This window comes from Zalophus californianus, chromosome 6 (genome assembly GCF_009762305.2).
Source record: "Zalophus californianus isolate mZalCal1 chromosome 6, mZalCal1.pri.v2, whole genome shotgun sequence".
Classification (NCBI taxonomy): domain Eukaryota; kingdom Metazoa; phylum Chordata; class Mammalia; order Carnivora; family Otariidae; genus Zalophus; species Zalophus californianus.
In genome coordinates this window covers 110,649,037-110,674,403 of record NC_045600.1, presented here as the reverse complement: position 1 = coordinate 110,674,403, position 25,367 = coordinate 110,649,037, and the positions used below count along the sequence as shown (strand labels likewise).

Below are 25,367 nucleotides of genomic sequence, written 5' to 3'. Positions count from 1 at the left end.
ATCCCATTTTCCCTCATCTCAGAGAGGTATTAGTTTATAAAATTTAGCTTAACCAATGAGTGTTACCTTTAATTTTGAAAAAGCCTTTCTAGAAGTACAAGTCTGAGAGGAGCATAACATAGCCCAGATGGGTTTAAACCCTGACTCTCTTGCTTTCCTTCTATTTGACCTTGATCTAGACATTTTCTCTCTGACCCTTGAGTCTGTCATCCCTCAGTGGGAACAATACCAGTCTACCACACAGGGCTGAGATGAGAATGTGCTAAAATGTTGTATATGCAATGCCTGCTAATATGCTTGGCAGGGGGAAGGGGTTCTGCCGCCTCTCCTGAGGGTTTATGAGTGGCCCAGCCCTGTGCTTAAGCACTTTGTATGAATTACCCACTTCACAGCGGCCCCACGAGGCAGGCGTGTGACCCTCCCCCTGGGGGGGAGCGCAGCCATGTGGCAGGACACACCGCTGGGAAGCGGCGGGGCTGGGCAGAGAAACCAGCCCTTCCGGCTCCAGAGCTAAACTCTTCACTGTCATGCAGGCCTCTCCGGATGTGCTGGCTCCTGCTCTCACCTGTCACCTGAAGGTCCAGTTAAGAGACTGAACACAAATGCCTGCTGAGACCGAAGCCAAATACTAGAAACAAAACTAAAAGCAATCATTGAGTCCTGGCCACAAATTGCTCCTGAGATGTGGGTCTGCGCCATCTGGGCGAGGGCTCCCCTCTCCAGCCGGACGGGCTCCCCCCTCCAGCCGGACTACCTCCCGATGGGAAACCAGCCCCACCTCTCCAGAAAGTTCTGGGAAGCCCGCCCGCCACAACCATTCTGACGTCTGAGGGCAACGACGTGCCGACTGTCACACACCCAATGGAAACAGTGACTTCCATGGTCCCTGGCTCCTACAACTGTCTCCAGTGGATTAAAGGTCTCAACTTGGCCATGCCCACTGGTGGAGGGAAGGAGTGCTCCCTATCCTGAAAAAAATCTCGGCATTAAAGCCATCAAGCACCCCAGTCCCGATTCCAGCTAGTTCCCATGTGCAGTGATGAGGACCACTGACTAGTGTAGGCGAGTCTAAGGAAGCCCGCGGGGAAGGAACGCCCATTAGCAGGCTCTCTGGCAGCGAGAGCGGGGAGAGAGTTACCCGACATCGTCCGCAGACAGGAGTGGGGTCTATTCTTGTATCCTGTCTTTGTGAAAGCTGACTTAAACTGGCCAATAGACATTTACAACAGGTTTCTGTTCGGTTGTGTACTTGGACTCTAGGCAGGAGGACGCTCTCTGGATTTCGGCATCACCAGACAGGTTGGGAATGAGAAAAAATCCATTTGGTTTATGTGCTATGGAAGTCACAGGGGATCCTTCCAGCTCCCTGCAGCCTGCAGGCACCCATTTCCAGAAACTGGGGCGGGGGGAAAGGCTCCTCCTGAGGAGGGTGAGTGGCTGCACTGTGGCACAGACGGCCGGGCTCACCGAGTACCCTCTCCCCCGCACCCCCCCTTCAGCCATCTCCAGGACGTGGCCTTGGGCATGGAGAGAGGGAGGCCTTGGGGAACCTGTTGGCCAAGACCCGCAGGCTAAACTCACCCAGTCCAGGGCCTCCGCAGGTGCCAGTGCTCTGACTAAATCCCAGGGGGAGGCCACCCTTTGTGGCAGGTTTTTCCAAGCAGGTCATGCCAAAACAGGGCACAGGGCAGGGTGCCCTGGCCCTGGGATCCTGGCTGCACCCGGGCTGGGCTGCCCAGAGTCCTACCCTCCTGAACTAGACCTCAGTTCCTGGCTCCCTGTCTTCCTCTGTGGCCCCAGCTCTCCACCTGATCCTTGCTGAGGAACCAGACTTCTAACTGGAACTCTAACACATGAACACCCAGCCTTTAAAGCCCTACAGGGAGGTATAGCTACAATTTCCTGAGCACCTACTACAGGCCAGGAAATATGATCACATCATTTCTTTTAATCACTCAACAATCCCATGTGCTGGGCATTGTTATTACTTGCATTTGAAAGATGAAGCCCCCGAGGCTCAGAAAAATTAACTAGTAAGCTCAGATCCTTGGGGAACCACTAATAAATATGGACATGATTTCTTTTTTTCAAGATTTTATTTATTGGGGCACCTGGGTGGCTCAGTCAGTTAAGCATCTGGCTTGGGCTCAGGTCATGATCCTGGGGTCCTGGGATTGAGCCCCGAGTCGGGATCCCTGCTCAGTGGGGAGCCTGCTTCACCCTCTCCCTCAGCCCCTACCCCCCACTCCTGCTTTCTCTCTCTCACTCGTCCACTCTCTCTCAAATAAATAAAATCTTTTTTAAAAATTGTGTTTGAGAGAGAGAGAGAACATGAGTGGGGGGAGGAGCAGAGAGGGAGGGAGATGGAAGGTGAAAGAATCTCAAGCAGACGATCTCATGACCCTGAGATCATGACCTGAGCCAAAACCAAGAGTCGGGCACTTAACCGACTGAGCCACCCAGGCGCCCCAATACTGACATGATTTCTAAGGCTTTTTAGAGTGTGATTTGCAGTATGTATGTGTATGTTTTAATGACACAAAGCTCTGATATGGAAGAAAGTAGACTCAAGAAATTCCTAAATATATTCCAGCTAAGTGCATTTTACTTATTTTTCAAGGTTGGGTTCAAATCCTACCTGCTCTGTGCGGTCCGCCCTGACTGCTCCAACCCTCAAGGATTCCCCATGTTCCAAACCCCAGCCCTATCTCTACAGCTTTCCAGCATGTGCAGCATTTTGTGGGTAACGCCACTCATCCACCATCACAGTGTCAGGCCCCCAAGGCCAGGGACTGCACTTGCCAAACTTTTTGAACCTCCCTGCTGCAAAGATTTCCCTTGCTATGAGAGCTGAACCCTGCAAGGAAGAGATGCAGTTCATTTTAAGCCTTGACTCCCAAATCCCGTCCACCTTTCAAGACGTGGGCAGCAGCTTCTCTGACCACACCCGCTGAAAGTGAGCGGCATCACTTTTTGCAATTTTGAGCAAGTCACTCCATTCCTCCCAGCCTCGGTTTCCTCATCTATAAAATGTGAATATATGCACCTGCCTTACCGGGTTGTATGAACTGTAAGTGTTACAATGCATTTGATGTAGTGCCTGCACATAAGCCATGATCCAAAATGATAGCCAGCATCATTACTGTTACTATTTCATCACACTGTCTTTTAGGGAAGGCGTTTACACACGTGCCTTTTCTAACCTTCTAGATCAGTGGTTTCTCCAATTCTGGAGTATGTCAGAATCACCTAATATGAAGCTACCTAGGGCACACCCCAAACCTACAAAACAGAATCCCCATTAGGCAGGGGAGATGGTGGGGCCAGGGCAGCGCCACTTTGAACAAATCTCCCCAGCCCACTGCAAGTGATTCTGGCATGTGCTCTCCGAGCCTGGAAAATTCGGCTAGACAATATTCAATTTCCAAGTTTTTTTCCCATAGAACTCTAAGGTTCCAAAGAGATACTTCCAAACCTGTGGTTCCCAACCTCGGCTGGACTGCAACCCCTAGAGATTCAGATGTTGGTCTGGGATACGACCGGGGTGTTGAGATTTCTCAAAGGTGGACAGAAGATTCCAACGGTCGGTCGGCCAAGGTTGAAAATCACTGGTCAAACATTTGCATGCCCTCTGTGACAAACTGAGCCCCAATCTGACACTGATTTTACAGAAAGGCCTCTTATGCTAAAAGAAAAAAAGTGAGTTTGCAAACAGCTGGTCTAGCCTGTCAGTAAGAGCTTTCAGCCCCCAACCTGGCTTTTATTCACCTTTGTGTCTGTCCCAGGACCTTACAACATAGTAAATACTTAATAAATATTTGCTGGAAGGTTGAATAGTTCTGTTTTATTTGTTATCTGGCTCCAATTAAGTTTTCGGTTGCCTAGCATAACAGCCTAACAGTTTCTTAAACATCTAAGCCTTAACAGCCTTTGCCTCAAACCTCAAACCTGAAGCAGAAAGTGAGGCAGACAGCCATCCAGCAAACACACTGACATTTCTTCTGGGGTCACATATACTATGCAAGTTCCTAATGACTGATAAATATAAGCAAATGTGATTTTCGTCAGCCGGGAAGAGCGTGACAGTTGTCGGCAGCGCAGGCCTCCCAGCCTAATATTTGGATTGTTCCATCTGAAACTGTCAAATTACAAGAGCATGATAAAAACTTGTAGGAACTTCATAGTAAACAGTAACTGGCCCCCTGTCAATACGTTAGGAGAAAAAAATTTCCTGCTGCCAAAACACATGGGCCAGAATGCCTGCAGTTACAGGCCTGCAGCCAACTAGAGCCTGTTCCCTGGGCAGCTCTTCTAGATTCTCAACCACAGCAGCTGTAAGAGAAGGCTCTGAGCACTCCAGGGATCTGGGAGCCAGAGCACCTTCAACTCTTAGCTTTTCCACGGCTCTGGGGCTCTGGAAGCCCTTTCACCTCGTAGGTCCTCAGATTCCTCGTGTGTAACTGCTACTTGATTGGGTCCTTAGCGCCATGACTGCCTAGGTTTGAATCCCAGCTCTTTACACACTGGCTGTGTTGCTCTGGGCAAGTTTCTCCACTTCTTGGGCCTCCTTTTCCTCACCTCTAAAATGAGGATGATATTAGCACTATTTCATAGAGCTGTCAGTGTCAAGGGACAAGAACAGTGCCTGGTATAGAACAGGCATTCAACAGATCTTAACTATTATAAACCTGCAAATCTCAAACCAAGAGTTTTGAAAATGAAGCTTTTGTCTTTCCTTTTCTCCTTGTTTTTGTTGGTTTGGTATCAAAATTCCCCGGGCGGCACACCTGAGCTTAAGGGACACAAGACTATTGGGATCTTTTGTTATCCTACTTAATACGAACTTTCAAAAGTTTCACTGCAGAAGTAATAAGGCAGTCAATTATGGGACGCTGCCCCATACCACAGAAGAAATGCCATTAATATGTGAAATATGCCCTGAATTACCTTTACAAAAAATCTGAGAAGTTCTGGATTCTGAAATGCACTGGCCATAAGGATTTCAGGTAAGGGAATGGAGAGCTATCCTCTTATGGGGTTGTGGTCGGATAAAAGGAAGGAAGCACCCTCCTAGCGGATGTCTCTTTTCCCTCCCCCTGCCAGGCCCTGCCAGGCCTCAGAACTCACAGCTCTTCCCTTCTTCTATCCACCCAAATTCGATTTATCCTTCAGAATTCGGCTAATGCACCTTCCCTGTGAAATGGTCCTCTCTAAACCCTACTGACCATGTCAAGAGCATGTGGCTGGGGAGGGTGGCTGGGTTGCATTTCCTCTACACCTCCGGGTGGCTGGCACTGATAGCCTACTGCACTAGGCTGACAGGGACCCTCCTGAAGCATCTAGCCACAGGGGGAAAGGGTGGTCATCGAGGCTGATGTCTGAACTGCAAGTGACAGGAGGGGCTGGGCAGCCCACCTGACAGCTCATCCCACCCGCCCTGCCCGGGATGGACACTAACTTGGCTTGATGACTAAAGTATGCATTTCTGAAGCACAGGGAGCATATCTCACACTTCCCGTTCTCCCGGTAAATGTTCGTTTATTGTTGTTGCTGCTTTTGTATTAATAAGCTCTCGGAATCCATCGTGGACCTAGGAGCACTCAACAAATACTTGTGAATGAATGCTGAGTCACCTGTAAATATTGGCTGATTAATTCACTGACCTTGCTACCTTTCCCATGGGCACCGCCCAGTTGGGCATATTGGTGCGGGCCTAGCCATGGGAGGCGTTCTAGAGCTACACAACCGTTTTAATGCTACCATACCAACAGACTCGACGCAGACTCTAAAAAAAAGTCTAGGTCCTTAATTAGACATAGCCTCACAGCAGCGTATTCACTCAAAATTCTCTGGAGAAAATTTCTAGAAAAGTGCATAGATTCCTGAAACCAACTGGGAGCACGTGTGACTCCAGACGTTCAATTTGTCCAAGGATTCGAAACTCGTCACATCCACCCGGCCGGCGGCCACGGACCTCCCTTGTCCCCTGCTCCCAGCGCGCACTGGCTCCGGCGGGCTCCCCAGGGCCCGCCTTCTTTCACCCCTCCATGGGGCCTCCCTAAGGTTGATGCGGAAAGGCCTTCTCAGAATTAGCTTCACTTTGAAGACTATTCAGAACCACAGAGTGGGGTGGGAGTGGCCTCAACGCTTTAAAGGGCTGCAAAATAAATCAAAAGATGAAAGGAAATACGCAGAGCCAAGAATTCCTCCCCAGCCGGCAGAAGCCACGCATTCACCGCGCCGGCAGGGGCGCAGAGCCGCCCACGGCACGTCGGGGAGGGCGAGGGCGAGGGCGGGGGCGGGGGCGGGGGCGGGGGAGGGCGCGCGCGCGTACCTGCTCTCCGCCGTGGGGTCGCGGCCCCGCGCCTGCGGGTGCCGGCTGCCCCGCTGCCCCGGGCCCTGGCGGCTGGCGTCGGGGCCGGCGGGGGCGCGCGGCTCCTCGCGGTCGCGGCTCCGGTGCAGCGGCACCGACGTGCGCACTGCCGACACCACGTGGCCCGCGAAGGCGCGCGGGGGCGCTCCGGGCCGCAGGGCCCCGCGCGCGCTGTACGAGCCGGGCAGGCAGGGCCGCGTCTGCTCCATCACGCCGCCGCTGCAGCTACGCGAGCAGGCGGACCAGGGCCCCCAGGCGCCCCACACGCCCGGGGCGCCGCCGCCGCCGTCCTCGGGGACGCCCTGGGCCGCCGCCATCCGCTGCGGGACCTGCAGAGACAGAGGCCGGTTAGGGGACCCGAACACCCGCTCCTGCTTCACCCGCAGAGGCTCTGGATAACCCGAAAGCCCCATCCGTTAGACACTAGTAGGCACTGGGCCGGTTATTTTAAAAATCAGAAGAACGAAATGAATATAATCCAGCCTGGGTGATATTCGTCTTTATACCAACGCACTCATAAAATAGAACTTTAACTTTTTTAACGGGGGAAGGGCCACACAAAGATAAAAAAAGCCTAAGAGCCTAAGGCTCACAAACGTCCTAATTCGGTCCTCGCTTCCGCTGTCATGGCCTTGGAGAGCTCAGTGTGGTGCCCTCAGCTCTTACTGAGGCTTACCCCTCGGAGTCCCCCTTAACCTCCAACTTTGGTCCTGGGGTGCAGGCCAGAGGGACTGGACTTCCTTTTAAGCTGCTGGGGAGGCCCCGTGGCCCAGTCTCCATGCAGTAAAGACGACGGGACTCTGCGGTTTAGAGGCCTTGCCCTCAGGTCGCCTCCCTGCCACCACTTCTAGCCGTGTGACTAGGAAGTTTCTGAATCTCTCTGAGCGGAGCTGTGTTCTAAAGAAGGATGGTACCTACCTCACGGGGACATAAGGAATTTAACTCCGGTCACCCATGTGCAGAGCAGGGAGCCTGGCACCAAATATTTGTTAGTAACCATAATGGTTTTCCTGCTCCCATGGTAAATCAGAAGAAGTGAGAAATGTCAGAAAGTTTTAAAGTTCTAACCTGGAGGGTGATTCTAAACTCCTGTTCACTTCACCAATCATTTTACAGAGAACAGCTATGCCAGACATGGTGCTCAGTGTGGGGACACAGTGTCCCTTCATTGTGCGGACACGCTCTGAGCACCAGCTATCCCCCTGCGTGGAGCTAGGCCCTGAGGACCAGGAGAAAAGCATCCCAGATCCACACAAATGGCCTGGACCCAGCAGAAGAGCTCTATGCAGCTAGCACAAGATTGGGGAGCCTCCCGGGGGGACTGGCTGCACAGGGTTGGGTGGGGTGGGGAGGGGAGAGAGATCAAGAAGGCCTCAGAGGAGGAGTCCCAGTAATAGCTATAATAGTCCGGTGTGCACTCAGTACCAGGTAACAGGTGTAATCTCCAGGCTTCACCATGGGCTTCACCGTGGCCCTGGTGTCTACTAGTCTCACCTCTCAGAGGTGAGGTTTGCCAGCTGAGGCTCGGAGCCGTGTGACCTGCCCCAGTCATGCTGCTGCAGCTGGGCTTAGAGTCAAGTCTCCCCAACTCCCAGTCCCACAGCTCCAGCACTCCCTGCTCTCCCGCAGCAGACAGCCGCCCTTGTGTTTCTGGATCCTTCGCCTGGAACGTCCTTCTTACCTGTGGGACACTGACCAACACTATGACTTTCCTTGGAACGTGAGTTTTTCAGAGAGCCTCACCCTTCCATCTGAAGTACAAAAAGCCATGATTAACTTGGCCTTTTTTTTTTTTTTTTCTCTTTAGATCTTGGTTTCTGACAGCATTTTTTGGCCCAAAGCTCAAAGCTCAAAGACTTTTCAAGGTGGAGTCCTCTGTCTCCACAGTACCACTGAGCTATGAGACGGTCCAGGGGTCGTCCTCCCCTTTGTGTGGAACAAATCCAAGAAGGCAGAGCGCCTTCACACCACATGGAGATGAGAGGTGGAGCTAAGATTACCTCGGAGGGGGGATGTAAGGACTGGATGAGGAAACCCACATGATGCGCCTGAGGTAAGTGCTCAGGAAGCGGTGGTCCCCGCTGTAGCAGGGACTGTAGTCACTACAAGGGAGGGCTCAGGCCTTGGTTAGAGTCCTTGCCCCCAGGCAGTCAGTCACCCTGAAGCCATGGGGCTTGTTTAATTGAGGCCATTTGCCTTTGACTACATTCCAGTGCAGAGTGGTCGGTGGATGACCTCTGTAGCTGGAGTTCCTGAAGGTTCAGGGAGCAACTAAGGCAGGATGAGACAGAGCTGAGGGAACCCAGGGAGCAAATGAGCATCTAACCAGAGGGTTAAGCCCAGAGCTGGATGTCAGACAGCCAGCCTTTGGGAGCCATGTTCAGAGAGCCAAGGCAAAAGGCTGGAGGTACCGTGGGCTGGAGCCAGCGGGAGATGGGGTCAGAGCAAGGGCAAGACAGAAGGCTCGGTGACAGGAGGACTGCGATTCCTTAACACCAGTATGTGAGCAGCCGCAGGGTGGATGGGTGTGTGAACAGTGAGCACATTCAACGCATCACTACTAAATGGGGGATCCGGGAAAGAAGACTTTTTGCCTGTTTATAAATACAAACAAAACAAAACAAAAACAAGCTTTTGTTCTTTCTTCCCCTCTCTTACAAGTCCTGATTTTTAAATATCAGACTGCTCATGGATTCGCTGAGGTGATTGCAAAAAAATGTGCTTCCTCAGGCCACGGTCTTGATCTAGAAAGCAATCCCTAAAGTGTGTATAGTGAGTTGAATGGTGGCCCTCCCGAAAAGATATGTCCCGTGCCCTAATCTGCAGAACTTGTGAATATGACCTCGTTTGGAAAAAGGGTCATTCTCTGTGTCATTAAGGATCTTGAGATGAGAACATCCCAGATTTTCCAAGCGGGCCCTAAACCCAGTGACAGGTGTCCTTATAAGACACAGAAGAGAAAATACAGAGAGCAAAGGGCCGTGTGACCACCGAGGCCGACCGGAGAGATAACAGCCATGAGCCGCAACACAGGGAGCCACCACGAGCTGGAAGAAGCCAGGAGGATGTCCCCCTAGTAACTGGAAGGAGTATGGCCCTAGCAACACCTTGATATTGAACTTCCAGCCTCCAGAACTGTGGAAGAAATTTCCGTTGTTTTAAGCCATCGAGTTTGTGTTAATTTGTGACAACAGCCCAAGGACGCTAATGCAGTGCTTAGTACTTTCAGGACAAGGAAGAAAAGTGGACAGGCATCTGCTGAGCACCTTCTCTGAGTCTGGAATTGTGCAGACGCCTCATATAGGGACCGCTCTCTGGCATAGGCACCATTAGCTCCATGGTACGCTTTACAGGGTGCCTCAGCCACCCTGAGAGGTTGGTGTCATTTTGTCCCTTCTCCGGAGAAGAACTGGGGCCTCCAGAGGCTGCATGACTGCCCAGGCACAGGCTGGTAAGGAGCACAGGCAGGGCTGACCCTGAAGCCTGCTCATTCCTATTCCTGGGTTCTTTTTTCTTTTCCCCTGTGGCATGTTGCCTCCCTGCCTGCTTTTGGTGGAAAATCGAAGGGTAAAATGAGTCGAAATTAATCCCCTTTGATAGTTCTAGAAGGATAAGTGGGGTAAACAAACAAAGGCAGAAGTACGTGTCTGGCACATCTGGGGATTTCAGGTACCCTGGCCCTCTGGATTTCTCATGAATATAGAGAGGGAAGGCACTGTGGCTAACATTTGCATGAGACATGCAGCTACACTAAAACTCCACTTCCTAGAACTAATCCCACCCTTAATTTAGCTTCCCATTGCCAAATTGGGCAGGGTCCCTGGGGGAAGAAAACATGAAACCACATTCCATCCTATTCTATTCATAAGAATTCTCTAATTTATAGTTGAATTATGGTGAGTGACTTGAAATTCCATCTCAGTCCCCATGGTAGGAATCCAACCACATGCTCCAAAATTGTATTTTTATAGTACACAGCCAGAAACAAAGAAAAAAGACACGGGGGGTGGGGGGGGGAAGGAAGGAAGGGAGGGAGGGGAAGTGCAAAGAAAGAGAAAAAAAGGAAGAAAAAATAAAGGGAGGGGGGCTTTGGATATGGCTCTCCCAGCTGCATCAGACCCCCAGCCTCAGCCCGCTCCTCTCCAGCCCTCCTGGTGACCACCTTCCTCCTTGTTTTCTGACAGTCAAGGAGTTTTCTGGGAGGCAGGATGGGAAAACTTTCAAGTGTCCTGAGATACAATATTCCCCAAATCATGATTAACTAACAGGACCTGTTAGTGACAAGCATCAAAACCAAGGACTAAATCATGATTGGACAAAACCAGAGAAAGACTAGAACCTTAAAGCCTTGTAACCTGCCAGCACATTGCTCCTTCCCCAGTACACACATGTCATGTTAAGACTGAAGCAGAGAGAGATGTCTGGGTGGCTCAGATGGTTAAGTGTCTGCCTTCAGCTCGGGTCATGATCCCAGGGTTCTGGGATTGAGCCCCATGTTGAGCTCTCTGTTCAGGGGGGAGCCTGCTTCTTCCTCTCCCTCTACCTGCCGCTCCCCCTGCTTATGCTCTCTCTCTCTGTTAAATAAATAAAATCTTTTTTTTTTAAACTGAAGCAGAAAACCTGAGGCACTTCTAAAATGCACCCTAAACTGCTCTTTTTCCTCACTTACAAAGATTTCTAACCAATCAGTCCAAAAACCTGATGGAAATAGGGACAAAGGGCATGAACGGGTAGTTTATGGTCGTCACAGACTGAATGTTTGTGTCCCTCTCAAAATTCAAATGGTGAAGCCCTGCCCCCCAATGTGATGGTATTTGGAGGGGGGTGGGCCTCGGGAGTTCCTTGGGTTTAGATGATGTCATGTGGGTGAGACCCCATGATAGGATTCATGTCCTTATGAGAAGAGGAAGAAAGATCAGGAATCTCTCTCTCTCTCTCCACCACACAAGGACATAGTGTCTGCAAGCCTGCAAGCCTGAAAAAGAGACTTCGTGGGCTACCAAATCTTGATCCTGGATTTCTCAGCCTCTAGAACTGTGACAAAGAAATGCCTGGTATTTAAGCCCCGTGGTCAGTGGTATTTTGTCATAGCAGCCCGGGCTGACCAATACAACAGGGAAATAAATGTAACATATGAAAACTGTTGAACATCACCTATAATCAAACAAACGCAAAATAACACAACAGAATTCCATTTCACGCTCATTAGATTGGCAAAGAATATAAAGTTTGATGATACTGATGCGGGAAGAACATTCACTGCTGGTGGGAGTCTAAATCGGGGCAACTGCTTTGGAGGGCACTTTGCAATACCTATCCCGATTTTAAATGCACATACGCTTTAGCCCAGTGGCTCTGCTTCTAATAGTTCACCCTATAGAAATACTCAAAACTGGTACGTAAAGTTGTACATAGAATGACTTCTGTTGCATCATTTGTTGTAAAGAGCAAAACCAAAAAATCTGGAAACCACATAAAGATCTGTGTAAATGAAATCTGTTAAATGAAATCTGTTAAATGAAATCTGATCCGTCCAAACAATGAAATACAATTTACCTGTTAGAATGAGGTAGATTTATATGTGTTAAAGTGACAGCTCTCCAGAACATATTAATTAGTGAAAAAGAAAATACCAAGAAGTAGAAAAGTATGTAAAGAATAAACCTATTTACAGATCTCTCTCTTTAAACATTAGGTTGAAATATAAACAACTGCTGACATTTGATATTCTGGAAAGAAAGCCACATTCTGTTGTACGGAAAGGAGTGGGTGGTGCAGTCCATATTGGATGGTCTCAGCCTTGTATGAAAGAGAGAAGATCTGCCAGTGAAGGAAGGGGACAGATATACTGGAGGCTTATAGAAAGAAGAGGTGATCAGGGAGAGCAAGATATCCTTTATCTGCCTGAACTGCTTTAACACAAGCTCCACTCTGATACTCACAAGATGTATTTCAAGGATTTTTATTTCCATTTTGCAGGTGTGGTAATTGAGGTACAGAGCGCCCTAGTGGACGAAACACGGGCTTTGAAAATACATACAAGAGACAAAGTAATGCAAATCTGACAATGTTGTTTGGTATATGAAATGCAGTAAGTAAAGCATCTAGCGCACTCCCAGTCACCCTGCGGGGGTAAGAGAGACCTCCATTCATCCCTTCTCCGGAAGAATTTATATCACCAGTCGAAAGTTTTATAATGTGTAAGAAGCAGATCCAACCTTCAAACCTAACCGGGGCTTGCTCCATTCCACTGGAGGTTCTGAAGGATGGGGCAGGGTGGGTGTAGGGGTGAGACAACAGAATTAGAAGTTTCTCAGATTATGCATGGCATGCCATGCCCCTTCCCCAGAGATTATGACATGTCCTGCCTGGAGTGAGGCAGGGCTCAAGGAAGAAAGGTGCATTTTGGATAAAATCCTCCAGACCTTTAATATCCCCTTCGTCATTTAAAAGCAACTATTTGATATTATGGTGCTTCTCTAACTAGTCAATACTGGGGCATGAGCCAGGGAGCAGAAAAAAGGGAAGGCATTCAGGGAAGTGAGAGAATCGGGGCGGTTACATTCCTATTTAACTCAGCTTGGGCCATGCATAAGAAGAGGTGGTAGCAGAACCAGAGGGAGAATTGAAATCCCCCAACACTTTGGGTTTGGAGCCTGACGCTATACTAACAACAATTTGGGATCAGTTGTACAGAAGTTAATGGTAGGCAGGGATTTTTGTGTATACGTGTGTGTAGGGTAGCCTGGCAGTCATTCCCCTTTCCCTGGGTCCTTTAGGAAATCACCCCTCCACACTGGATGAAGTGTGGTGGGAATGCATTCAGGGGCCCTGCCAGCAGAAGCCAAGGTAAGCAATGTGGGCCAATCGAATGCTCCCTCCCTGAAATTTGAATATCCAGTGAAGGGGCCAAGAGACGACAAATGGTTTGGAGTCCTTCATCCTGACCCCACTGCTTATGCTCTGAGACCATTTCTTTTGCTCTCTGGCATGTCTCAATGCCCACCTGCTTCCCAGGCTGGTTCCAGTAAACGATTACAAACATTATAATGTCAAGTGTGGTAACCAAGGTAATGTGAAGTAAGCTGGGTCTACCTTTGGCACGGGATTTGGAGGAGAAAAAGCAGCGCTTGGTTTGACCAGAGTGGTCCAGATTTGGCGGAAGCCTCGGGTTAAGGGGAGTCCAGGGCTCCAGGATTCATGGAGACCACAGTTGACCACAGTCAGCATAACCAGAGAACCAAGGTCTCCCTAAAACAGGATGGGCTGACAGAATAGGGGGTTCACAGGGACAGGGTTTGAACTCTGAGAAGAGCAGGAGAAGCAATAATCCGAGCAGTTGGGGCCGTCTTCCTTCATCATGATGTTTTTAAGGGGATGAATACATACGACCATAATAGAAGGATGGTCAAACAAACCAGGGTTTGATAGACCCCGTGAAATATCAAAGCCAATGAGCAATCCAGAGCAATATGGAAATAGTCTTGTAATATAACAGTAAGTGGAAAATACCAGATACAAACTTGTAACTAGACCATGATTATAATAATGTAAAGATTATGTAGGCATATACTAAACAAAGCCTGGAAGGGGAATGTGGAAAAATGAAAACATACAATGTGTTACTGAAGCTGGACCCAGGGAAAGCTTTCTTGTTATTAAAAAAAAAAAAAAAGTCCAGTGATGGTTACAATACTGCTTGCTCAATAAATAAAAGTAAATAGATTAAATGAAGAAAGATTCAGAACAGATTGTGGGCGGTGGGAGGCACCGAAAAGTAAACCAAGAGTTGGTGGCAGTCCTTGTCAGAGAAAGCCCTGGGAATCTCTCATCACCACCAGTATATCTGTAACTAGGAGCAGCTCTAAACGTTTTCAATGTATTTGGTTTCAGTACTAATGTGAAATCATGTAAGATTTCACTGGTTTCTAATTTTCTTTCTACAAAATTAAACCTACCATCTGTTCTTCATAGAAAACGAGTCACAAGCAAAGTCTGAAATTCTAAAGTCTCATTCTAGAAGAGACTGGAAAACGTAGGTTTGGTTTTAGCCACATAACCAAGTCAACACCTTAAAGCAAACATTACAAAAATATACCTTGGAGTTTGCGCCCAGAGAGCACAGTTTTGGACAGCTGAGAGCACACAGGAGCAGGAACACATAGCCGGCAGCTCGATGGGACATCTCTTACCTGGAACCCTGGGCAGGAGCACGGGGGAGGGTGGCATGCTTTGATAAAGCTCCAAACTCGAACCTGATCTAAAGGAAGGACCACCACAATGGTGTTCTCGGAGACACAAATTCAACCCTACATCTTCATCGCCTATCTCGACAGTATAAAGGCCCCCTAATCTTATGTCTGAGCATAACATCAGGGCCAGCAGCTGTAAAATCAGTGTAAGAACCTCCATATATGGGAGACTGGGGCAAAACGTGCTCAGCCTTGCATTGTATCCAAATTCCCCACACAGTAATTTTTATTGGAATGAGTTCTACAAATGCATTTCAGGAACAGTTAAAAGGAGGCCTGTGCACAAAGCCATCACAAAGGAGGAGTAAGTGGAGGCCAAAGGAGAGGCAGAGATAGATGGAAAGAGAAATACTAAGCCTTGGCTAAAGCAAGAGCCATACGGAGGAAAAACCATTGTCATTCAGTCACCCAAAAGCTAAGCACGAGGGAGTTTGGTCGCCCAGCAAATTCCAGCTCTGTGTGCCCAGCCCTAAGGCTCTCTCTCAATACCGTGTCCTTACAGTTGGTGAATTCCTTGCAGTAAATGATCTTAGACACATCAAGCCCCTCCACAGTCACCTACTTACGTGATATTGAGTATATACTCTGGCCCAAACACTGGAGAACACAAACATACCCTTGTCCTCCTTCTCCTGGTCTGTGTTCTTGCCCCATGTGACTCACAGAGTACCTACCGCACAACCAACCTCCCATCTACTGAGACACACAGAGTCCTGGCTCCTATACCACATCTGGTGAATAAGAACCTGGGGGCGGGGGCAGGAATATGCATTTTAAACAAGCTTCCTGGCAATCTGAATGCATCCTCTGGTTGGAGAATCACTGGCCACTGGACATCTCTAGGTGAAACTCAAACAGGAAAGCATTCAACTTATCCCCTAGGCCTGGGACCTCCACCATACACCGCTACATCCTTAACCTCCAGATGCTCTAGCTACATTATTTTATTACCCTCAAATTCACTGCTTTTTGGCCCACCCCTTCCATTTCAGCCATTCGAGCTTTGGCCAGCTTGGAGTTTATCATATGAGATGTGAAAACATTCACAGAATGACACCTGCCTAAACGTAGGACTCGCACGTGTATGAAGCAGACTCCATCTGAAATGTATTTTTAATAACAGAAGGAGAGCCACAGTGGGAAGTCAGAAAGATGAAAGAAGAGGAAGAGAAGACTCATGGGAAACCCTGGACAGGCCCCTGTGATCTGGTCCCAAGTCTGCTGTTAGCTCACTCCACGATTTGGAGCAAGTCAGTCTGCAGCTCACGACCTCAGTTTCCATATCAGTAAAATGAGCCGGTTGGGCTTGATGAGGGCCGGGGTCCCTTCCAGGGCTAACAGGCTCTGATTTTTCCTGGAAGAGATCCAACATTCCTTGCTACGTATTGATTCCCTTCGAGGACCACAACACAGGGAGGCAACCCCACAGGTTGTGCCCCGGGTTCCCCACCACCAGCAAAGAGCAGGCTCTCAGCACAGAAGATCTCCCCTAAATGCAGGGCAAAAGAGGCCCGGATGTGTTTCCACGCTATTCAAAGGCAGGGCCTGGCCAAAATGATGGAATGAGGTAAATATTTGGATGTGATCTGCATAATCAGAAACAATCCCCCTTACGAAATTGACCTGACTCTTTCATCACCAGCCACATGGAAACCGTGCTCAAGTTATAACTCGAACAGAACACAGAGCATGTGCCCGGGTACCGAGTCGGCCCCACGTTGCTGCACAGTTACTCAGGAAACAGAAGCAGATGTCTCTGCGCAGTGCCTGTGTGTGTTCTTTTGTTTGGTGGCTGGTCCATTTGGCCTTGTGCTCTCAACAACAATTGCCTATCTGCAAACCAAGCCAACCGGGACAGTCAAAATAATGAGTAATGTACACAATAAAGAGTGTCGGCTTCTGGACCTGGAGGTTGACTTGGGGGATCAGCAACTTTCCAGCAGAGAATTCTGCCTGGTGAGTTGGCCATCTGCATCTGGGTTAATAACCAGCAGGCTCCTGGAAGACAGGCGATTCCAAAGCATTTTCCTGAAAGATGTCCCCATCCAGCACAGAGCAGAGCACACAGTAGGCATTCTATAAATACTTCACTGAATGAGTGACAGTACAAATGGCCTGAGCTTGGAAGCTACCTGGATTCACTGCCTCCAGCTTTCCCCTGCCCGCTCAGGCCTCCCCGTGCCACCAAAGCTATTTTCTCGAAATCTAGCCCTACTGTGTTACTCTTTTGCTTACCAACGTCTCTGGAATTCTCACTCTCCAAAAGATGATTTCCAAGCTTGCTCTTTGCCATGGCCTTCCAAGGCTTTCATCATCTGTGCTCACCCTTCCTTTCTGGCTTGAACTCTACCACTGCTCTCCCCTGATCCCTAATGTTCACAACATGCACGAAGCAGGCTGTGCCCTTTCTCCCCTCCCGCCTTCCCCTTGCTGTGTGTGCTCTCAGTTCAAGTGTTCTCTCCCTTCTCCCCTGCCTGTGAACTCCTACTCAGCTCCAACCAAGTCCAAAGTCCAAACCCAGCCTCCAGGACCAGTGGTCTCTCTCCCCTGCTCCGGGGCTATCACACGCATCTCTCCAAAGCACTTACCACTTGGCACTATAATTATCTGTGTACACACACATCTCCCCCAACAACCCTTTGAGCTCCCCATGGCAGGGATTTTGGCTTCTTTATCTCTGTGTTCCATCTACTCGAATAGCACCTCATGCAGAGTCTGTCACCTGGCAGGCCCTCAGGAAATATTTGATGGGTGGATGAATGAGCACATGGATGAATGAATGACACATATGCCAACTGCTTAGTTTCCTGCCCATTTGCTTTGCTAAATGTCAGACACTTCCTCTCTTCCGATAGCAGCACATGGCATGGCTGTTCAGCCACTTGGCTGGTCTCTGATGCCTAAACGTTCCTTCCATGTGCCTTAATGACAAAAGGCTAACAATCCAAATGACAGTTCTCCTGTCCCTTCAAAGTCATGCCCTCAGTATTGGATCCCCTGACCATCTCCTGCTGGTTGAAACTTCCTCTCTTCTCGACTCCAGGATGCCACACGATCCTGGTTTTCCTCCTCAACTTCTAGCTGTTTTCTCCTCTTCTGTCCATATAGCTCTTCTTCTATCCCTGGCTCCTCCTCTTCTAACTGCTCCTCAAGTTTAAGGTTCCATTATTGGCCTTCCAATCTTATCCAAACCTTCTTACAGAGAAATACTGTAGCATCAGCAATAATCTTCATGGTGATGTCTCCCTTATCAAGAGACTCCCAAGCCCTAAATTTACATTCCCAGTAACCAACTGGACACATCCTCCTGGATGATGCATGGGCTCTCCATACTCAATATGTCATGTAACCAGGACCTGATTACCCACTCTATCTTCTGGTTCATGCAGATGTGGTCCCATCCCGTACTCTCTTCCTCCAACTGGGCACACAATTCTGACAGTTTTAGCACAGAACTCTCTCTGCATTGTCTCTTTGTCTCTATACTCACAGCCCATAGTTGGGTCAAGGTCTCACTCCCATTGGCTCTTACCCAGTCTCTGTCCATCCAACACCCCCTCTCACACCATTTATATCCAGAATTACGTTCTTAAAAATCACACCATCCAAGTCCCATGTTCACTGACCTCCCTGAGGTCCTTTCTGCTTCCAAGACTCAATCCAATTGGCCAGCCTGGCTGACACTGTAGCCTCCCCGGCCCGCACTTCTCTATTCTTACATTCTTACTCCATCACACCAAGCCTTTACACTACTCTGAGCCTCGTATGACCCACATCACTGGCCTCGAAAGCACTGCCTCACCCCAACCTCACCTCACCTGATAAATTCCTGCTCATTTTTCAAGACCTACCGAATGGTACACCCTCTTTGCAGACTGCCCGAACTCTCCAGGCAAGGACCATGGCTCTGTCCTTTAGGCACCCACAGCATTTTGGGCACACTTTACTATAGTCCGTTATAATTTCTGTTTTTATGTGTCCTGTACCCCAAGTTGTGAAACAAAACCAGGTCTAAATTTTTTACGCTGATTTACAAATAGAGTAAGTATAAACCAGGCCTCTTTAAGGAAATAATCATTATCCGTTCTTCCCATATACTGAATAGGTTCCAACTCAAACCTGATATTATTTGATTAAGAAGGTGAAGATCTATTTACTTGCTCCCTGGGAGTAGGTGACGGCAACAGGTGAGCAGAAAACTTAGGTTTTTGCAACAGCGAAAAAGATACTGATAATCAGGGCCCCAGGGATGAAGGCAAGTGACAGAAACCCTCTGCTTACTCGGGAGCCCCACGGAGCAGCTGTCTCTGGGTGGGGATGCGAGCATCGGGGATGCAAACAAATTTGACTGTATCCTTTCCAAAATCCGCTTAAATTCCCTGGCTACATGTTAGTCATTTCCAACAATTTATAAAACCTACCTCCCCACGTTTAAGTAGTATTTCCCTGATTCTTGAAGAAAGAGAGGTGATTAGTGTCTACCAAGCCCCTACCACATGCCAGACACTCCACTAATTTACTCCACTTAATCTGCAAAGCTGGCTTCCTCTTAGCAACCAAATCCTAATCCAAATGTCACCTCCCTGAAGAGTCCCCCACCCCCAGGCCACACCGTCTAGAGTCGTGAGCGCGTGTGGGCAGGCACACACGTACCCAGTCACTATCACGTTGCCCTATTTCATCCTCCTTGTAGAAGTTGCTATACTTGGAATTGTTCTTATTTGCTTAATTTATTAGTTTATTGTCTGTTCCTCTCACCTGGAATAGAAAAGCCTCACTTTCTGTGAAGGTCTTGTGGAGTTTTTTCACCTCAATTCCCCACCCCTATAACACAGCCTGCTCAATAGTTGCTCAATGTATGCACCTATGCCAGGTAGGAAATGCTATCCTGCTGTTTTAACCAAGAAGCTGATAGGATCTGCCTAAAGTTAAGCAGCTAGGAAGCGATATAAATAGAATTCAAACTCAGGCTTACCTGCTCCACGAGTCAAGATGCCCACTACCCAGGCTGCTTTAACTGGAGTTGTTAGTGTGCACCAAGGGCCCCAGACATTCCAGAAAAAAATGTGTGGCATCTTCTCGAACTATCAATTTCCTCAAGGATTTTTTTTTTTTAAAGGTGGGATATGTTAATGTGAATTTTGTCCTAATGTTAAGTAATTTAAAAAATTGTTTTAAAAATAAACGGTCAAGGTGCCTGGGTGGCTCAGGCGTTAAGCATCTGCGTTCGGCTCAGGTCATGATCCCAGGGTCCTGGGATCGAGTCCTGCATCGGGCTCCCTGCTTGGCGGGAAGCCTGCTTCTCCCCCTCCCACTCCCCCTTCTCATGCCCCCTCTCTTGCTGTGTCTCTCTCTCTCAAATAAATAAATAAATAAATCTTTTTAATAAATAAATAAATAAATAAATAAATAAATAAATAATCAGGGGCGCCTGGGTGGATTAGTTCGTTAAGTGTCTGCCTTAGGTTCAGGTCACGGTCAGGAGCAAGTCCCAGATCACGCTCCACGCTCAGTGGCAAGCCAGCTTCTCCCTCTGCCTCTGCCCCTCCCCCTGCTCATGTGCGCGTTCTCTCTCATATAAATAAATAAAATCATCAATAAATGAATAAAGCAATCAGTTATGTTTGGGGACAGAATGCCACATTTCCATGACTTTTTAAAGAAACAGACCTCAGGGAAATTCTGAGACTTCTGTAGGCCACTTTGGGCTACCCCAAAGGCTGGGTGTGTACATGTGTGTGTGTACTCATGTGCACAGGTTTGCACTCTTCTGCTGGTGGAAGACTTGTGTGGCAGACACATGCAAAGCCTGAACTATGCCGGATGCTACCCAAAAGTGCTGGGGTTGAAATGATTTCAAAAAGAGGAAAGTTGTCAAGGGACAACCACACTCAGTGATGACCTTCATGGCCATGAAGGGTGGTTCAGCGAAAAGAAAGGCCAACAGACCTCAGCTGAAGGGGTTTGAGCAAGAAGGCAAAAACACAGACATCATTAAAAATAGACTCTGTTTCCAGGGATGGCTGTAAAGTCTCCTCCCCAGAGCAGTTCAAAATAGAACGGATTTGTCTTTCTGGGATGGCGTAGGTGTGGTCTTGCCTGAAAGAGAAAATCTCTGGAACTTATTTCCATCTCAAGAACTCTATGGTCTAGACCACCCGTGACAGCCACATTGAGAGCTTCCCCCCCCCCACCCACTGTTTCTGGAATGATTAAGAAAAGGGCCCCTCTTTACAGGAGCTGGCTTGATCTGAAACTTCCGCCCCAAATAGTAGCAGACAAGGTTTCTTGGTCTAGAGTCCTCGCTCAGGCAGGGACCAGAACATTCCAGCAGTGCCCGTCCCACCGCAGGAGCTCTCCCTGCACGTCAGGTGAACAGGAGTGCCACCTGCCCATGCTGACGCAGGTTGTGTGTCAGGCAGAGAAGGAGCCCCTCTCCGCAGCGCTCGGAGGCTTCCCCAAACTTTTCAAGTCTCCCTGGCTCTGAACCAAGAATCCCTCTCAGAGCCAACAGCTTACAGCCCATTAAAACCCTGTGCAAATGCAAATGCTCTCTCCATTAGACAAGGAAGAAACAAGAACCATGTCTTGGGACCAAGTTAGCAGTTGCTGAAACTGGACTAGGGGCTAGAGTCTCTGAAGAGGAAATATCACTGTATTAAAAACCACAACTATTTCCAATGCTCACAGTCAATTACATGGGAGAACAAAGGAGCTGCTGGGAGCCCCGCGAGGGCGAGATAATTCCGCGCCAAGCGGGCAGTACTGGCTTGGGGAAACTGGAGGCACCTTTGCATTTTTGAGCCACTTGAGGCCTGAGACCGAGCGTGTGTAATTGTAAGAGTACTACATTGGTCCGTGCACGACGCCACTTAATCCACACCCCAAGCCTGTGATAGCAGCATCGTCCTCATTTCAGCCAAAGGAAAGTTGCTAATCGAATTGGTTAGAATCCCAGATGCTGACTGGACCACATTTATCAGCAAGCAGAGGTGCCACTTTGGCTGTTTCCTCCACCCCATGGGGTCCTCTGTCTCTTTCTTTACAACCACTTGAGAGTGCGGGTCACTGCTCTGGGCTTAAAGAGGTCAGAGGCTCCATGCAGGCCTCAAGGCCGAGCTGTACAATGAGAACTTCATCAGAACTCTGCGTTGGGAGCCATGAGGCGCTGACCCGGATAAAGTGTTTTCTGGCGTTTTCCTCACAACATAAATCTTTATACCGGGAACTGGGTATAACAGGAATGATTAAAAGTGAACACAGCCACCCTCACTCAGATGTTGGCCATGTGAGATTCCTGTGGGAAGCCAGTCTGGGGCATGGGAGAAACCACAGCTCCCATAAAATGGCACCAACAGGGCGTCTCACTCTTCCCTTGGTGGTGGTTATGAATGGAGCTGCACTGAGGTTTGATTTTGTGCTCCCCACCCCCAATGTCTTATTTCAGTTTTGTACTCTCTTGATTATAACAATGGATTATGATGACAATGGCCTGAAAATATTACCAAAATATACCTTGTGGCCATTAGAAACACTGTATTAATTACATTCTTCCAGAGAGAAATGACTTTGTTATTGCAAGAAAAACCTCTCGAAACTTAATCTTAACTTTTCTTCCTTTGGAACAATGGCTTTGATCACTGATGTTTAGCACAAGGACTTGCCAGGATAAAACTGATGCATTAGAGCAAGACACACCGTATTTTGTCACCCGTCTGCTACCGTTCTTGGGATCTCTCTCCCCTGGGAATGCCACAGGCAAGATGCAGGCATTTCGGGGTCTCTGGCTATCATATCATTGGGTGATGTGATGAGCTCACCAGAACACAGCGCTGACATGACACACCAAGTGCTCTAAGTCACACAGCCAGGGCGGGGCCGAGCCAGGATCTCTCAGGCTCTATCCACCATGCCTCCCCCAGTCAACCTGACAGGCAAGGTCAGGGACGCTGCAGCCTGGCCTGTCCAGGACAACAGGGACTCCGCGAGCAACAGAACGATGTGAAAAGTGAGGGGGTTTCTGGCCGAAAGAACAGCCACAGAAATGAAAAAGAAGCATGCTGGGCCCAGGGATGTGGTGAGAATTCTAGGAAATGCCCTCCATCACCCCCATCAGGATTTGCCCCTGAAACTACCAACTGAAGGAGACACCCGGGGAAGGTTCCAGAGGCCTCTGTACCTCCTGTATGTACTGTTGCTGTCGCTTCTAGAACAATGGTTCTTAATGAGGGCAATTTTGCCCCCCAGGGGACATTAGATAATGCCTGGAGACAATATTGGTTGTCACAACTGCGGGGTAGGGGAAGCTACTGGTACCTAGTCGACAGAAGCCAGGGATGCTACTAGAAGCTACCGTGTACAAGATAGTTGTCCCTTCCCCACTCCCTGCTCAGTTATCTGTCCTCCGTGGTGCCGAGGCTGAGAAACCCTGCCCCAGTGAAAGCCAGGGACACCTTAACACCCCGCACCCCGCCGCCCCAGGCTTTTTCTCTGCGGAGGCCCATTTCTGGCCAGTGCAGAGCAAAAGAATCCAGTCCCCAGAGTCACTGGCATTAGAACTGAGAGGAGGGAGGGGGTGGGGCACAAAGTGAGAGGGAGCAAAGGTACAAAGTGAATGGGGATGCGGGGGTGTCCTTGTGGGGACCCCAGATTGCACCTCCGGCCCTGACTCTTACGTGTCGTGGCACCGGGCAAACAGCCCGGGGAGGCCAGTGTGCTTCTTGGTCCGTGACTAGTGATGTTGATATGGGCTCGTTTTAAACAAGATCATGAATAAGAATGACACATCAGGGGATTTCCAGTGAATCTATTAATAGGGGAATTTCTTGTGTCAATTTCATTAAACTTGATACTCCTGAGGTTAAATCGGGGAGACACCCCGACTGGAACTGGTCCGTTGGGATGGAAAGCAATGCTGCGCTGACTCATTGAATGGCTGAGGTAGGAATGATCGGGTCACCCGTAGCCGTGGATGGCAACAGGCCTCCACGCGAGCGGCCGACAGAGCTAACTCTATCTACAGCCTACACATCCCGGCTCGCCTGCTCGGGTGCTAGGGATACCCAGGCAGGTGGAAGAGGTAGACCATGCCCAGTTAGCTAGCCCCCTGCCCTGAATGTGAGCATCCTTCGGATCCATCCTGCTCTCCTAGTCCAAAGCTTGTGACGCCAAGACACTGTGATTCACATTCCTCCAACCATCTGTGCAAACAGAGGCAACTGCCCAACTGCAGGGAAGACAGAGAGAGGGGGGACAGGTGACCCTGGGAGGCCCTCCCAGCCTGACAAAGAAGAATCTCAATGTCCTGGGGCGCCTGGGTGGCTCAGTCAGTTAAGTGTCTGCCTTCGGCTCAGGCCATGATCCCAGGGTCCTGCGATGGAGCCCCGTGTCGGGCTCCTTGCTCAGTGGGGAGGCTGCTTCTTCCTCTCCCACTCCCCCTGCTTGTGTTCACTCTCTCTCTCTCTCTCAAATAAATAAAATCTTAAAAAAAAAAAAAAAAGGCATCTCAGTGCCCTGGATGGAGGGGGGCGACTGAGCTCAAGCACGTGGGATAGGGCGGCCCACCAGGAGGAGTCAGGGCATGAGTCAGCATTGGGGCAGCCCAGCCTGTGCCAGCCTCACAGGCCACACCTTGTTGGTTTTTCCTGTCCCTGCTTTGATCTCTTTCCCCCACCACATCCTCCAGCTTCTAAGTCACACATGTATTTCTCCAGGAGCCCTATCTCTGTGGCATCAGCTCTCTAGTCTCCCAAGAGTGCCAGACACACACAGGGCCATACTCCCTAACCACCTCCCCACTCCCCAGTCCCTAGTGAGGATGTGCAGGGGGCTAACAGGATGCAGCCAGGCAGCAAGGCCTCTAGGCAGATACCCACTGGGCCCTGCAGCCCCTGGGCCCCCAGAGGATAAGAGGCCAGTCCCCACAGTTCATCTGTGCTGTCTTAACCTTCGGAGCCATCTAGGGACCCTGTTATCTGCTATGGAGCACAACAAAGTGTGTTTTCCCCCTGGTGGGGCAAGTGAGAACACCACCGACCAACAGAAGGGGGCTCTGGTCTCTGTCTGAACTGGGAGAAGAAAAATGAAAGAGAGCCGTGTTGGAACATCTGGGCCAAAAAGCACATTAAAGGACGGGAAGTTCTAGAAATAGATTCTTTTTAGTACTGAAAAGCCACATGAGGCGGCAGAAATCAGGCATGATTGACTCAACAGCCCAAACCACTGAAGAAAGGATGCCACTCCCGAGGAAAGCAGGCTTCCGTGTGGCGGGCAGGAAGGTCCCCAGGAACTGCCCTTCATTCTCTTGTCATCACACGTCCTAAGCATAACTGAGCAAGCACCATTAAGCTCCGAGCACCATGCAAGTGTTGTACATGCATCAGTTCTGAGTCTCAGAACCATCCCCAGCCACAGTACCTGCCTGGAGGCTGGGATTAGTATGCCCGTTCTATATATCAGGAACCAGAAGCTCAGAGAATGACAATCTTGGGCTAAGTGGAAAAGACACATTTCAACTCAAGTGTGTCTCCGGAAGATTTCCTGAGACTTTCGAGAGCAGGGACTTGCCTTTCCATCACACGTAAGGCTGGGCCTATGACAGCTTCCGTGAATATGCCGTGGGTTGAACTGAGCCCTCCCAAGTTCACACAGGGACATTTATCTTGACTTCTCTGACATGTATGGCGGCCTTGACAACTCACTTGGAACCAACTCCCCTGCTGGTTCCTGCCATGCATGCCATG

General features: G+C 49.3%; 1 protein-coding gene across 2 annotated transcripts in view; it reads right to left on the bottom strand.

Moving 5' to 3' along the window:
* THSD4 (thrombospondin type 1 domain containing 4) overlaps nt 1-25,367 on the bottom strand; it is a 581,008-nt gene that overhangs the window by 480,491 nt on the left and 75,150 nt on the right. The window contains exon 4 of one of the 2 annotated variants that reach the window (XM_027572149.2): nt 6,335-6,702. The exons of the other annotated variant lie outside the window; for it this stretch is intronic. Coding sequence (XP_027427950.2) covers nt 6,335-6,702 — 368 coding nt within the window. The remainder of the gene's footprint in view (nt 1-6,334; nt 6,703-25,367) is intronic. 2 annotated transcript variants of the gene reach the window in all.